Consider the following 12,713-nt stretch of genomic DNA (forward strand, 5'->3'; position numbering starts at 1 on the left):
ATGTCCCATATCACAGCTGGCACTTGGATAGACCTAATCTGGCACCTATGGTAGGCTAGCTCAAGCTGATACCTTGGATACTGCCTTGTTTTCAATTGACATGCATCTCTCAGGACCCCCCCTCCCCTCTCTCTTTTGAATTAGTTGGTATTTAAACTGCTATTTGAGCAAGGTACAAATATTTTATATAATTTCCGAGACAATCCTCTGGGGCGGTCTTTGAGGAATTGTCCATAGTGTGTTGTTGGTCCAAGCAGGGCTCCTGTCTCACTTGCAGCCCCCTCTGCTCGTCAGACTTTAGCAGACAATGCTGGGCTCCTTATCAGTGATTAACCTTGAATCATTAGCAATACAACTGAACATGATGAATGAGCTCAATATGTGTAGCGGGCCTGGCAATATAACTAATCCACCTGCAGCTTCTGTCTTTCTCATCAACACGCCAAGCGAAGGCTTTCCTCCAACAGGATGAAAAGTTCAATTAGGCATTGTCTGTTTAAGAACATGCAGGGGCTTTGTGGATATATCTTTGTGTTTGACAGCCGCATCTGAACACAGACAAAGGCTTTTTTTGATTTGATTTCAGGACTGATACTCCACGTCCGACCCCCTGATTGTGCTACAGGGGGCTAAGCTGCTGAGGCGGAGAGGAGGATGGACTGACATAAAAGAAAAACCCTCCTGATGGGAGAGTTTGGGTTTTATTTTTTATTTTCTTTGCACAAATAGAGGAAAAAAAGAAAAGAAAAAAAGTGAAATGGATTATTCTACCAAGAGGGTTAAGAAGCACAGGAGCAGTGATAAGATACACACACAAAGAGCAGGAGTTCACCCAGAGGTGCCGAGGAGGAGGATCAAGTGTGAGTTAGCGACAGATTCAACCGGTGTGCTCTGCCATGCATTAAATCCCCCCCGCTTTTGTGTGTGTGTGTGTGTTAAATCATCTCAAACAGACACGTGCTTATTGTCACTAATCTACCCACTCCTGTTGGAGGGAAACTGTCACAGAGTGCATAATGCTGATTTGTGGCTGTGGTATGAAGATCCATATACTGTAGCATTAAGGGTGGGGTATGGAGGAATACACTGATCAAAACATCTTTCTTTCAAAGAGCCTCTTTATTTTTGTTTATTTAAAATAAATAGAAATATACAATAATTACATCGGGTAAAAATTAATCTGTGGAATGCCTTATTTGGGAGCCACTGTAACCATTTAGTGTTGGTGAGAATAGTATTTGAAAAAAGTTCTTAGGACTATGTCACAATACCCATAGTAAGTGATGTGGAGTGAGAGTGTGGACAAAGCTGGGGTGGAATATATATGAAACCCAGACATTGATATGACAAGACAGAAGACAAAAAGAAAGCTACAGTTCTAGGCTATATTCTGGACATATGTGCAATAGTAGAACATTTGATGTTGTGAACAGTACATTGTGCCCAGTGAACCATCTCCATCAAGTAAAGAAAAAAAAAGAAAAAGAAAACAAATGCTTGAGAGACCTGAAGTAGGATATTGAAAATAGTGTCATTGTAGCTCGCCATGGTGAACCTATTGCAGGTCTTAACATTCAAAATATCAGTTTTATTGGATTTTAATCTCTACCTTGTATCCATTCCATAAATAACATGCAACTGTCATATGAAGCCTCAGTTCTCTTTAAACCCTCCCTGTTTCTCCAGACAGTAACGCATTAAGGGGTTTTGAAAGATGGGAAGACATTTTGTATTGTTATTTTTTTTTCACCACTGGAGGTCACTGAGTGGATGCCAAACTTTTTCTGCCCTCAATTTATCACTTTTGTCTAACATATTTTAGGTTCTCATCAGTGTCTCTACATTTGATTTTTTTGTTTGACAAAGATAATCATTAGGGGGCTTTTGGACTTCTTATATGAAATGGGCATTGAAATACTGAGATTTGAGAAAGACTCCCCACTGACCAGACGACTGATTAAGTGTAGGTTAGGTAGTTGGGGTCATGCAGAGAGACATGGGCTTCTTTTGGACCTGGTGTCACCTTTAACACCAATCAGTATGTATGCAGTGCGTTTACCCATTCTTAACAAGCTGCTGTCGTCTCAAAAATGCTTTAATTTCAATATCAAACACTTTGGAACTGTTCACAATTAGTAATTAGCAATTTTATTGCTGTTGCATATTCATTTGGTTCAACTAACTGTCTTTTCTATATATAAAAACAAAAAAATCTGACTGAATTGTAAGGCTTTCCAGTGAGCAAAGATTGATATCAAATTAAAATTAGAGGGAACATATATAATTTTTGTATTATACATGCCATTTAGTCTCCTGTGAGAGAGATCCTAATGTTGCCATATCTTGTACAGGTGTAGTGTGGCAGATGTAAGCTGCATCTGCGGTGACAGCCGTCTTATCAGTGAAGTTAAGGCTCACAAGAACACTGTTTGCACAAGCCACATATACCCGTTAGTGCATCGTATGAACATTCGACCGTTAGTGTTCAAGTGCTTTGTGGCTATACATCTGACTTTGGACATAGATCTGATAAGGTACAGTATCATGTTTCAACATTAGTGTGTTAATATACCAGGGTGATATTTTTTTGTTTCAGTGGGGGAGTGAGGGCTTAGTCTTTATAACTATATGCTTATAGCTATGTTTCTTACTAATGGGCTGCATTACATTCAACACATCTCTGTCCTGTGAGGATATAATACTGTATATCCATACATACACATAGTTCAGGAACTGATTAGAATATTCTGTATATACCGTATATTTAGCCATGGTAGTCTTTATTTTGAATGAAGTGAACCATATGTGTATCTCAGCTGTATACACTTAAAACATTGCAGAAATCTCAACTAACACGACTACTGTATATGGTATCTGTACAATCGGAACAAGAAAATACATATTTCCAGGTTAGAACTGGGGTTTCAAGAACTGCATACTTTTATAAAGACTCTTGGGCAGATAACAGGGAAAACAGGACCGTGTCACTGTCATTTCCCTCTTCTTAGCCTCACTCAGCTGTTGCCAGGCTACATGTCAGGTCAGATGTCAGTGGGATTATAGTCTGGAAATGCTGCGCTACACTTCCTTATCTGCTAGATTTGGATTTGGGTCAGTACTCATTAGCTAGTGCAGTTATCCAATCATGTGCTCTGTCTTGAGTACAGTGAGCACATTTATTAACCACGCATCCATATTAGCACCTTTCAAGGCTGTCTCTTGTCAACCCAAAAGGATCGTGAAACTATGGCTTCCCACCCTGACCTTGATGTATTCAAACAACATTGAAAATTGATTTAGCTCTGACAATGATAAACTGGTTTCTTATTGTTGCATTGATTCTTGATGATGATGTGTCATCCACTCCTGGTGCTGTAAATCCATACATCTTTGTGGTGATGATGATGGTGATGGTGATGATGAAGGAGATCGATGAAAAAGATCATGATGGTGATGTCATTGCTTTAACCATTGAAACAGAAAAGGATTCCATGGCTTCATCCATCCCTGACCTTATATCTCTGTGGCAACCATGTTGTCGTAGCGAAGCGGGGGACTGTGAATGTCCATGTCAAGCTCAGTCCGGCTGTCCATCTCTGCAGTCAGCTCCCGAAGGATTTTCTCCAAATCTTGGTTCTTTTTGTGCATCTGCAAGTAGTTGTACTGCAGCTGCTTTTGGTATCGGATCACTTTGTCCTTTTCCTTGTTCCACGTCTGTCTCTCCTGCTGGAAGTTGTTCACCATCTTGTCTTTCTTTTGTTTCTCCTCCATCAGTTCCTTCCTCATCCTCTCCACCTCCCTTTGCAGGGTGTCAGTGTCCGCCATTGCGTCTCTATGCCTGTTTCTCTCAGCGTTGTCTTGATCCATTGCCTCAGCCTTGCCAAAGACCTCCATCTTGGCTCTAGTGATCTGCAGCTTCAGGTGCTCCTCCTCCAGCTTGGCTCTGCTGCTCTGCAGTTTCACCTGCTCCTCCTTGGCCAGACTCAGCTCCTGCTTCATGCCCTTGATGTCAGTCTCCAAGCGGCCCACCTTCTCTCTCAGGAGGTCTGCCTCATTTTTCTTTCTTTGTAGTTCATTCTGGCATACCTGACAAATGGATAACATATTCACAGTTTAGGAAGTGATTATATTTAACTATTGTGTTGTTGCTTCTGACATTTACACTGTGTAGGGTAAATATACCACAATTGTACAGGATCTACTTATATCTTCACATATTTACTGTTCTTGCTATCAGGGAATTCACACAATACCAGCATTAACTTCTGCTCTCAGAAGTCAAGCACTGTCAAATGTGGACTTGAGAGAATCCCTCCTCTCATTTAATACCATTCACCATTCACCCCACCAGTCTTTCTGCATGCAAGAGAGCACTTTTGAGGTCTACGTGTGATGCATAGGGATGAACTAGATTGTGTTTAAAGGAAAAACTGGAGTACAACTCTAGAAAGATGGAGTCTGTACCTCGACTTCTGCGCAACGAGAGCGGATGCTGTCTTCGTTTTCCTTGTTCTTCTTCTCCAGCTCCTCCATCTTGCTCTTGGCCTCCCTGAGTGCCGCTTTGAGGTTGACGATATCGCTCAGCTTGTGTCCGACATCTGCCTGCGAGTCTTTCAGTTGCTGTTTCAGGAGCGATATTTCCCCCGATTTTTGGCACACCTGCAAATGAAACATGCTGAGAATTAACAGGGGTTATCACGCCTCGCCTCAACCCTGTGCCCTGCCCAATAAACAAGCCAGGTTTCATTAGCATCTTACAGTCTCAGCAGCACTATCGAGACACAAGAAAATATTACCCCCAATTACAGGCACGTTTTCTTCTGTTTTCTGTGCACACAAGCTGATCTGTCCCCAGCAAGACTTCTCAGTAAACCCACACATACAGTAAATGCACTGAATGGAGGTATAGCAGCAAGTTTGTCCGACTAGGCAGCCAATTCAGCAGATGTTGCAAGAAATGTTTGCACCATGTCTGAACTTTACAAATATTTAGCTGCTCAGAAGTTGAATGATGCAGTGCATGTATTTTGTACATGACTGAACTTTTCCACTACATTAACACTGCAATATTTCTGGATAGTTTTTCCTTATGTTTTTTCTTCAAACACAAATACAACAACAGGATACAACTAATGTTACATTTACATTTATTTATGCTTTTAGCAGATGTTTTTTCCCCCAAGAACAGATACCTTATCAATAAGCCTATGAGTGCACCTCATCAGCCCCATAATGTCCCATGGTTTTATGCAATGATATGGGCATAAATATATTTATGATATGGGCATCTTACACAACAGCAGCCTATGGACCCTCCTAGAGAATCAACCACTATATCAGATCTACACTCTATCAGATGAACCACCAGGACAGCATAAGCCATGTGTCCATCTCTCACCTCCCACTGTGTCTCCTCCAGGGTGGGGGCCAGCTGGATGTTCTCCCTCTCGTAGCTCCTCATCCTCCCCTCGGCAGCCTCCCTCTCCCGCTCAAGCCGGTCCACCTCCTCCTGGAGCTGCTCCTTGTCCTGCTGGAGCTGGATGACCTGTAGCTGCAGCAGTTGTTGCGCCCGGAGCGCCCGCTGCGAAGCCTGGCGGAGCTTGGTGGAGCAGCGTTGCTTGAGGCCCTGCATCTCCTCGGCGCAGTAGCGCTGCTTCTCCTCGAACAGCTGGCAGGTGTCCGCCTCCTTGTCCTCCAGGCAGACCACGAGCTCCTGCAGCTCCGACTCGCGCTCCAGAAGCCTCCGCTCCAGTTGCAGGATCATAGACTCGTCCATCGAGATCGGTGAGCGCACGCAGCCCACCTCCGAGACCGGCGTGTTGGCCTTGGGTTTGGTCGCGTTCGTCTCGGAAAAGAACTCCAGGCTGAGTGGACCATCGGAAGTGCACGCGGTAGCCGCGGCGGCTATGTCTCTATTCAAGTTCATCGCCGCCGTCAGGCTGTCACTGAGCGTTGACGCGTTCGCTCGCCCGTTAACCGATTGGTTGCTAGTGCCCGTGGTATTCATCCAGCTGCCCACGGTTATCTCGCCAATCCCCGAACTGCTGTCCCCGAGCCACGCCGACCCCGACCCGCCGCTCAGCCCCGACGAGTTCCCGCTCAGGTGCTGCTGTAGGCTAACGTTGTGGGCCGAGCTACTGTAGCGCACCAGGTGGCCTGTGGACATGCCGGTACCGGTCCCAGTGCCGATACTGGTGCCATCCAGCTGGCTGCTGTACCCGGTGCTGTGGGTTGGTAGACTGGACATGGAGTTGCGGCCCGAGTCGGTCGGCGTGCCCGATCCGGCATCCTGTTTGGGCTCTGGGGTGTCCTTGGAGCGCTCGGACGGGCTGAGCCCACGGCCTAGGATCTGGTTCAGGCTGTTGTGCGTTTCCATGGAGGAGCTGCTGCTTCTGGGAAGCACAGGCTTGAAAGCTGTGGGTCGGATGAGGGCCTTCTCTACACTCTGAAATAAACAAGAGGAGAAAAAAAAACATCTAAATGCCTACTTCTCCACACTCTGAAATAAACAAACAAACAACTTAACAAACATTTCACTATCTATACAAATGTTTATTGGTTGATGTATATAGTGTATAAATTTGGTTCAGTAGGATTTCAGTATTTCAGTAATTCAGTTAAACAGTCTCTGTCATTTCATGTGTCACATTTCATTTTAAGCTGTTGTTGATCTCAGAGTTGTCAGCCAGTAAACTATCTTCTCATCTCTAACTGTATAGTATGACAAGGTGTATTGGTGTCAGCGAGATAGTTGGTTAGTTTGTTTGTAGGTTAGTCTACCATTAAGACAGCTTGTATGCTTGTTTTATTCAGATACTGTACTGTGGTTTTGGGATGAATCCTGCGTGCTCATCCATTATTAAATCAACACTGACATGTATAAATAAATCACCCAACTTTCAACCAAGCGCTTCATGTTGACAGGACCATTATAGAGAGTCAAAGTCACCCCCTTCTACTTCCAATCCATGGGACCTATCTTTTGAAAAAATATGAACGGGAATCAATGGAGAGATAACAATTATTTTTTGGTCCTGTTCGAATTGTGCCATGAATTTCACATATGATGTGTGTAAATTAAAAAAGATAATTTTTCATATCAAGAAAGTACTGTTGTTTGATAGACTGCAAAAGCTATGTTAGGTTTTGTGTGAATCCGCTCAGTGGACTACATCTCTCGTCTCGAACGATGCATGTCACCAATGTGTCACCTGTTGCTATGCATGTACATTCCGGTAAGGCTGTGAATGGGCTAATGTCACTAGCACGACTGATGGGTTTGTAGTCGTTGGAATTACAAACTTTCACAATGTTGCAATTCAGTAGTTACGAAACACACTGCAACTTTCTTTACATAAAAAAACAACTTTAAAATTAACAAACATCATACGTGTAATTCAAGGCATTCAAATAATTTATATTTCACCATTGACTACCGTTCATAATTCTTCCGAAGATAGGTCCCATGGTGGCAAACGGAAGGGGTGGGACTTTGGCTCTCTATAATGAGCTACCAAAAAAAGAAAAGAAAAACAGGGCTAAATGCAAGCTGACACAGTTGGGTAGGATGGGTTGTTTTCTCTCTTTTTCCACCTCTTCTCTTGGTCAAAGAGTGAGAGAGACTGAGATGGAGAGATCGAGACAAACAGAGAGTCAGAGAAAGGGAGAGAGAGAGAAAGAGAGACAGAGAGAGAAAGAATAAAAGACATAGAGAGGAGACAGAGAGAGCGGTAAGATGGATGACTCCCTGGTATGATATTAATTATGTATGTCAGGAGAGTGTGAGAGAGGGAAGATTTCGCCGCCTCAGCATACCTTCTGTCTGACTCCATGGCTTCTGTGCCGTGCCACGGCTCTGTGTTTCTCTGGCACCCGTAGTTTATAAAAGGGGCCATTGAGAGTAGGGGTAGCTTGCATAACCGCGGCCTCTCCCCCATCCACCCACCGCCCCACACCAAAACTCTTGGGAGATCAAGGCATTCTTAACACGTCAATCTCAAGGCTTAATTAAATGGAGTAGACAACAGTAAGCTCTCGGAGAGAATGTTGGAAACCACCAGGGATTATGCCGCCATACTACTGTACTTGTCTGGGGCCTGGGAGGAAAACAATGGCATGGTTTGGTTTGAGAGATGGAGAAGCCCCTTAATGTTATATGCATGGGTCAGTAGTTTCCAGAAATGCACAATATATGTGTGTGTGCTGGACCTGGCTTTCTTTTTGAAATGCACAGAAACTATTTTTCCTGGAAAGTATAAGTAGTGCAGCTGGCCACAGCAGGAGTCTACTTATAAAGTACAGCTAAATTCAGACAGCATCAGTTGAAACATTCAACTTTTTAATTAGAGTCAGTGATACATTCAAGTTATTTGATCTGATAGCTATGCTTTTGATCTCCCAAGATTTGACTTTGAAATGAGAAAAGATAATAATCAAAATGTCTTTGACTTTTGACTTTAGTTACCTTCTCCAGTTTTCCAGACATCGGTATTAGTTCCGGGGGAGTCCCTTGACCGGCTTCGGTATCCAGCGATACTCCATCGCGGTCCTCTACTGACGCGTTTCTATGGTAACCAGGCTTGGTCTTATGGCTCACCTTGATGTAAAAGAAGTCCTCGCTTTTGGCCGAGTGGAAAATACCTTTGTTGTTATTATTAGTGCTGCTGGGGTCCTGAGAGAAACCATACTTCAGAAGGCCGTCCAAACTCCTGCCTGTTCGCTTGGAGTGGAGTCCCTTTTTGAGTTTGTGCTGGGAGGCGCGGCAGTGCTTGCTGTTGAGACCGTGTCCTGAGATCAAACTGCTGACGCTGCCCATGATGATGATGGCTCTGGGGGCATCCAAGGGGATCCAGAGGAAAAGGTGATAATGAGCGTGCAATCAGAGGCTGTTTTGATTAAAGCTGGCTGAGGGCGAAGTGAACACATAGCCTCCAGAGAGAGTCCCCAGTAGTCCCATTTGTGAGCCTGGAGAGAGATGAAAAGGAAAACAGAAAAAAACATATTTGTCAGTTGTGGTAAAAATAAAATCCACAGTGATGACGGTCATCAGTGAGTGTAGTTTAGACTCGCACACAAAGGGAAGCAGACGCAGATTTACTGGGTATGTATTAACATAAAATAGACATCTTTGTTTGCTATTTTTTAGAACAATGCAACAATTAACAATTTTAACACAGATTTTCTGAAAACATTGTTTTATTACTGTAAGAATTTACCTTAATGTATTTAGATGGTCAATTTTATTCTTAAATACATGTTTGATTTAAAAAAGATTTTGATGTTAGACAGATTCTTAGCAGTTCTTTGCAAGTAAAGGCTTTGTCTGTTTGGACAAACAATGGGAAACAGTGAAAAGAAACAGCACACACCACGTGGTTCTCCGGTGGTGTGTGTGTAGGTGTGTGTGTGTGTGTGTGTGTGTGTGTGTGAGTGTGTGTGTGCATGTATATGTGTGTGTGTGTGTGTGTGTGTGTGTGTGTGAGTGTGTGCGTCTCTCTGTGTGTGTGTCTGTGTGTGTGCGTGCATGCGTGTGTGTTAATGAGTATGTTGACTGTTAACCAAGGTAAAAGTGATTGTATAGGACGTTCAGCTTTGGCCTACTTCTCTTTGTATTTGTGCTCAAATATTTTGAGGTCAGGGACAAACACAGAAACAGGAAGTGTGTCTTTAGGGACTGCTCTGGGTGTGTCCATAAGGAGATAAGAGCTGATGGCAGTTATTCAGAGCTTCCTGATTTTAACATTATCTCTTACAAGCATGCAAGGTTGACATCTGGACATCTAGGGGAAAGCCTTTAATTGTTTGATGTGGAAAATGTTTTAAAATATTTATATGACCTAAATACCTAATTATATGAAACACACTGAGGTTCTTAAAATATTTTTGATATCACATAGATGGAGACTTTTCACACACACACACACACACACACACACACACACACACACACACACACACAGTAGTAATAACAGCCTTGGAGATCCCACTCTTATAGTATGGTCTTCTAATAACCTGCCAACATAATAAAGCATCCCGCCTGCTACCTCTGCTGCACAGCATGGAGTAAGCACACAATAGAACAATAGAAAGTGCGCCTTATACCCAAACCTGTTACCCCACAAAACTGGTCCTGGATGCTTTGGGGAATTTTTTCAATGTCTGTCTGAGTGGGTGACAATGGTCAGAAATGATGCAGCTGCATACTTATATGATAAAATGAAATATTTAAAAATATGTTTATTTTAAAACATGCCTGACTTTCCTGACTAAAGAAAGAGTGCGATACACAGTTTGTTATGAATTCTGAGGGGAAATCCCAAAGCCAGCATCGACAGCCTGCCACTGCAGCTGAAATCTAACACTGCCAATTAGAGACAATTTGATGAGAGGCATCCTGGCACAGGTGTTTTTCAAGAGGGATTATCAGTGGAGAGTCCTTTCTGTCACTCCATTACATCATTTTTCACACCTCTCTCACTCCTTCTCTCTCCAGCTACCTGTCTCTCCAATGCTCCCCCTCATTGTTTTTTTCATTCTGTTACTCTCTCCCTCTCTCTTTCCCTATCTCTCTTTCTCTCCCAATCTCTGTTTTGGTTTGTTTTTGTTCTCTCTAAATTACCTCTCTGTTTGTATCTTTCTCTCACCCTCCCTTTTCGCTCTCTCACTCTCTCTCTCTCTCTTTCTCTCTCTATTCTCTCCATATGCCACTGCTTCTGATCTGCTGATCTGGCAATCCACAGGGACCCCCACTCGGCCCTCTCACTCTTCTAACTGGCTCCTCATCTTACCACCGATGAGCTTTCCTGTGCTCATCAGCCAGTCTTGACACTTTCAGAAGCAGCTGGTGTCTCGCTAAACCAGCCTTGAAGTCCTGGACTCATATCCATCATAACAGGCACATTGTGTCCCACTGACCCTCTGCAATGAGTGTCCGCACAAACAAAAGAGTGGCCTTTGACAGGCCCGTGTATTGACAGGTCTCATTATGATGATGAATGGCATACCAAAGACTCATCCCATATACATATTCCACAGCACACTTGACATGATGCTAAACACAACTCTCTCTCTCTCTCTCTCTCCCCCCCTCTCCCTCTCACACACACATGTTTTTCTCCTGTCCTGCACACAAAAGGAAAGCCACATACCCTGCTAAGAAGTTTCAAACCTTAGTTATATCTCATTCATATCCTATCATATCCCATCATGTCATATCATTTCATATCATATCCCTGTGAAAGTATCCTCTATTGTTTACTTTGTTGACCTCTAAGTCATGTGCTCCCTTCCTTCCTTCCTTCCTTTCTTGTGCTCCCATAAAATCACTTCAGCTTTTGTAGTGGTGGATAAATTTAATCTCCAACCGTTTGCTTGCCAATTGAATCTCAATGTCTCCCCCACCTACTTTGAGTTGGACTCTTAGGAGAACAAACTCACTTACTTTCACTCATTCTCTCTGTCTCTCTCACACAGGCACACACACACACACACACACACACACACACACACAGAGTACTCACACTCGCTTACACACTCCTGGCTGCTATCTGCAAATTACAACATCTGTTCGCTCCTGAAACCCAGACGAGATACAACAGGAGAGCACAGGAGCCTTTAGCAATGTCCTCCAATGAAAAGGCTGGGCTAGCATCTCTTTGTTTTAAGCCCCAGCACATGCTGAAGCTGCCCTTGAGCTACTCTGAACAAAGCTGCACTTTCACTTTTATGGGTTTTGCACATAATAAATGTTGTTATTTAATATCACAGTTAAAGTTGACTAATTATGCAATGCAAAGAGCGAGAGTACTGCTTGAAGATGTTAATTAACAAAGATATTACAAACAAAGAGAACAAAGTCCATCATTATGGTTGGTTTGAAGTTAGTCCTGCAATAACATGTTTTTCTCTGCATGCAAAACATCAGATTGTGTTGGTTGCATTGCATTGTGATATTCTTTTTTGACAACCCAGAGAGTTGACATGAAGTCTATACTTGACATGTAAAAGCTGTAGTCTAGCAGAGATAAACATTCTCAGTCAACCTAAAATATCCTGGAGGCAGCTTGCATGCATGTATCTGTTTCTCTCTGCACGTCTATTTGGCAGTCTGTCTGGCTTGCTTCCCACTCCTTATCACAGCACTTGTCTAGACTGAGACGGAAACTCCATGCAACCACAACAGCGCCATGCACACAACTCCAAAGATCACTTACTGTGGATGAGCAGTCTCCGAGTGGCACGTTCAACTTGGCAACATCCCCTCTATACCGTCTTTAAGATCCTCACCGCGTGCAAGCAAGAGTGTACCGCGCACCATGTGTTTTGAGAGGCTGTGTCTCTGAGTGTGTGTGTGTGTGTGTGTCCTTGACTGAACCAGCAAGTGAGTACATCAAACTGCCAAGAGTCAAGAGGCTGCGTGGTGCAATGAGGGGGCGGATCCGGCTCATTCATCCTCCTCTGGCTCCTTTTGCATAACTGACATGTAAATGTGTGTGTAAGTGTGTGTGTGTGTGTGGGGGGGGGGATGGGTGGCCAGACCCCTGATGTCCCCCACGGGAGAAAGGGGAACAACACGCGCCTCTCCTCACAAGAACGTGTGCCACAGCTAAAGTGATTAACTCAGTGCAACTCACAATGAGTCGCTCTGACCCCCCTGCCCCCTTCCGAAACACACAGACAACCACACATGCACACACGTAGACAGGGCAGGCTGA

The 12,713-nt window shown here is 43.7% G+C and overlaps 1 protein-coding gene across 2 annotated transcripts in view; it reads right to left on the reverse strand.

Moving 5' to 3' along the window:
- Window positions 1-1,100: 1,100 nt before the first annotated feature.
- lzts1 (leucine zipper, putative tumor suppressor 1) overlaps window positions 1,101-12,713 on the reverse strand; it is a 33,439-nt gene continuing 21,826 nt past the window's right edge. The window contains exons 1-5 of one of the 2 annotated variants that reach the window (XM_042101864.1): window positions 12,213-12,378; window positions 8,465-8,964; window positions 5,399-6,445; window positions 4,465-4,659; window positions 1,101-4,086 (exon numbers count right to left, since the gene is read on the reverse strand). In XM_042101864.1, coding sequence (XP_041957798.1) covers window positions 3,514-4,086; window positions 4,465-4,659; window positions 5,399-6,445; window positions 8,465-8,815 — 2,166 coding nt within the window. In that variant the 5' untranslated portion in view covers window positions 8,816-8,964; window positions 12,213-12,378 and the 3' untranslated portion in view covers window positions 1,101-3,513. Of the gene's footprint in view, window positions 4,087-4,464; window positions 4,660-5,398; window positions 6,446-8,464; window positions 8,965-12,212; window positions 12,379-12,713 lie in introns of those variants that run through there. The other variant, XM_042101863.1, reaches the window with a different exon arrangement.

This window comes from Alosa sapidissima, chromosome 8 (genome assembly GCF_018492685.1).
Source record: "Alosa sapidissima isolate fAloSap1 chromosome 8, fAloSap1.pri, whole genome shotgun sequence".
NCBI lineage: Eukaryota > Metazoa > Chordata > Actinopteri > Clupeiformes > Clupeidae > Alosa > Alosa sapidissima.